Raw genomic sequence first — 2,468 nt, 5'->3', positions numbered from 1 at the left:
GCCTCACACCGGTAAACCAAACATGGCTCATCTTCATTTGCGGTGCTATCTTCAATTGCATTGACTTGATCTCCATGGATGAATCCTGTGCTGAGGAATACTTCCTGGATGCTTCGGGTGTTGTCCTTTGTAGGGACTCGGGCTCCTTTTGCAGCGGAAGGCACATATCCCAGACCAAAGCGATCATGCTTCTCACGAATATCAATAAGTTGACCCCAACCTTCAGGGTTTCCTCCTTCGATACTAGACTTTGCGCTTTTCAGAGAAGCGAAAGATGAACAAGCTTTCCCAACAGGGTCCTTCATTTCCACAAAAGTGGCATTGGCTATTTCAAGAGCTTGGAAAGAAGTTTCCAAAGCGTCCTCATCAGCCTCAATGTATCTGAAGGATGAAAGGTGACTGACCACAAAGTCCTCCTCTCCAGAAATGATGATTAATTGATTGTCCACTACAAACTTCATTTTCTGATGCAAGGTGGAGGTAACTTCCCCTGCAGCATGAATCCAGGGACGCCCCAATAAGCAGCTATATGCTGGATTAATATCCATGACTTGGAAATTAATCGGGAATACATGAGGGCCAATCAATATGGGCAATTCAACCTCTCCAATCACTGTTCTCCTGGAACCATCAAAAGCTTTCACTACCAAGGCACTAGGCTTCATAGCTGGTCCTTGATAAGATAATTTGGCGAGTGTTCTCTTTGGCATAACATTCATCGAAGATCCAGTATCAACCAACACTCTCGCCAAAGCATCATCTTTGCATTTTACCGAGATATCGAGAGCACGATTGTGATTTTGTCCATCCTCAGGTAATTCTTCTCCACTGAAGCTCAAAGTATTGCAGGCTGTGATATTTGCAACTACTCCATCAAATTGGTCTACTGTTATGCTTTGTGTTACATGAGCTTGAGCAAGCACCTTCAACAAAGCTTCCCTATGGGCTTGGGAGCTCAATAACAGAGACAGAATAGAGATCTTAGATGGTGTTTGATGCAGTTGATCCACCACTTTGTAGTCACTTCTCTTGATTAACTTCAAGAATTCAACAACATCTTCGGATTGGACCACTTCGGGTTCTTTAGTGGGAGCTGCAACTGTTGATTCCTTGTTTGGCCCCTGAGGAGTCACGTTGAATTCGGGCGTATAGATTCGACCACTACGGGTCATTCTGCTCATTCCTGCAATATTGGTGACGTCTTCACTTACAGCTTCTGTCACTTCAGCGTCTGAACTTTCATCAACTACCTTATCCACAACAGTAATCTCATATTTCCAAGGCACTGCCTTGGTGCTCTCATACGGAAAAGGTGCGGGCATACATATTTCAACAGGCGACGAATGATTATTCTCAGGCGCCACCCTTCTGCTATAGTAAGGGATTTCCACTGGTTCGGGTAAATTGAAACAAGGTTCAATTACCAACACGTCTTCGTTCTTCACAGCACTGGATATTTGAAGCACTCCTTTATCCATCAGATCTTGAATGCTGTCTCGTACCACCTGACATCCCTTCGGGTATGTGGCACACTCTTCATAGTTGTCATGATCAACATTAACCAGGCCGGCTTCCACCAATCGGGCATGGAATGCTGCCAAAGGGGTCTTAACATCCTCCACCTTCTCAACCATAACAACAGTAGATGCATCTTCAATGGCGTTCACCGCAGGATCTCCATGGGGAGGAAGAGGATTGTTCTTCACATTCGGTCCCATGTCCTTAAAAGACAAGATCTTGCTTTCAATTAGCTCACGAACCCTATGCTTTAGAGCGTAGCAACCCTCTAGGTCATGCCCGGGGGCACCTTCATGAAAAGGACAGTGTGCATTAGGGTTGTACCATGGAGGAAGACGATCAGGTGGAGGTCCCAAAGGTCTGGGAACCACCAACCCCTTTTGCAATAGGGAGGGATACAACTCAGTGTATGACATTGGGATTGGATTGAAGGTCACCCTTTCCCCTTGCCTTCTATTCTGGTTTTAAGCATTCTGCCTCGGCGCTTGAGCTCTCGGTTGTTGATAAACAGGAGCTGCTGGTGCTTGTTGATAAGCTGGAGGAGCCGCGGCACGTTGTTGAACTGGAGCTGGTCGGTAAGTTGGAGGCGCTTGATAAGCCTGAGCAGGCTAATGATTGAATGCAGGCGTCATAGCAGCTACGTACGGCTGAGGAGCATACTGGACTGGATACATGGGTTGTTGATAGGGAATCGGTTGTCGAACATACTGCTGAGGTGAGTATTGTTGTGGTTTCCTTCTTGGAGGAGCTCTTCCTTGACCAGCAGTCACAACATTTGTTTCCCCTTCCTTCTTTTTAGGAAACCCTCCAGAGAACTTCTTTTGATTAGCGTTTGAAGTTCCAGCTACAGCCGCCAGCTTGCCATTCCTTATACCATATTCCACGCGAGCTCCTATAGCAACAAGCTCGGAGAATCCCAGAGAAGCACTTACAACCATCTTCTCGTAGAA

General features: G+C 46.2%; 1 protein-coding gene across 1 annotated transcript; it reads right to left on the bottom strand.

Moving 5' to 3' along the window:
• Nucleotides 1–457: 457 nt before the first annotated feature.
• LOC127137748 (uncharacterized) lies at nucleotides 458–1,934 on the bottom strand. The gene is made up of 2 exons (XM_051064175.1): nucleotides 648–1,934; nucleotides 458–490 (listed from the first exon to the last, which is right to left on the bottom strand). Exons 1-2 carry the CDS (start codon nucleotides 1,932–1,934, stop codon nucleotides 458–460), a joined length of 1,320 nt encoding a protein of 439 aa, XP_050920132.1.
• Between the last annotated feature and the right edge of the window lie 534 nt (nucleotides 1,935–2,468).

The sequence above is a fragment of the Lathyrus oleraceus genome, chromosome 4 (genome assembly GCF_024323335.1).
Source record: "Lathyrus oleraceus cultivar Zhongwan6 chromosome 4, CAAS_Psat_ZW6_1.0, whole genome shotgun sequence".
NCBI lineage: Eukaryota > Viridiplantae > Streptophyta > Magnoliopsida > Fabales > Fabaceae > Lathyrus > Lathyrus oleraceus.
This window is presented reverse-complemented; position numbering and strand designations above follow the sequence as displayed.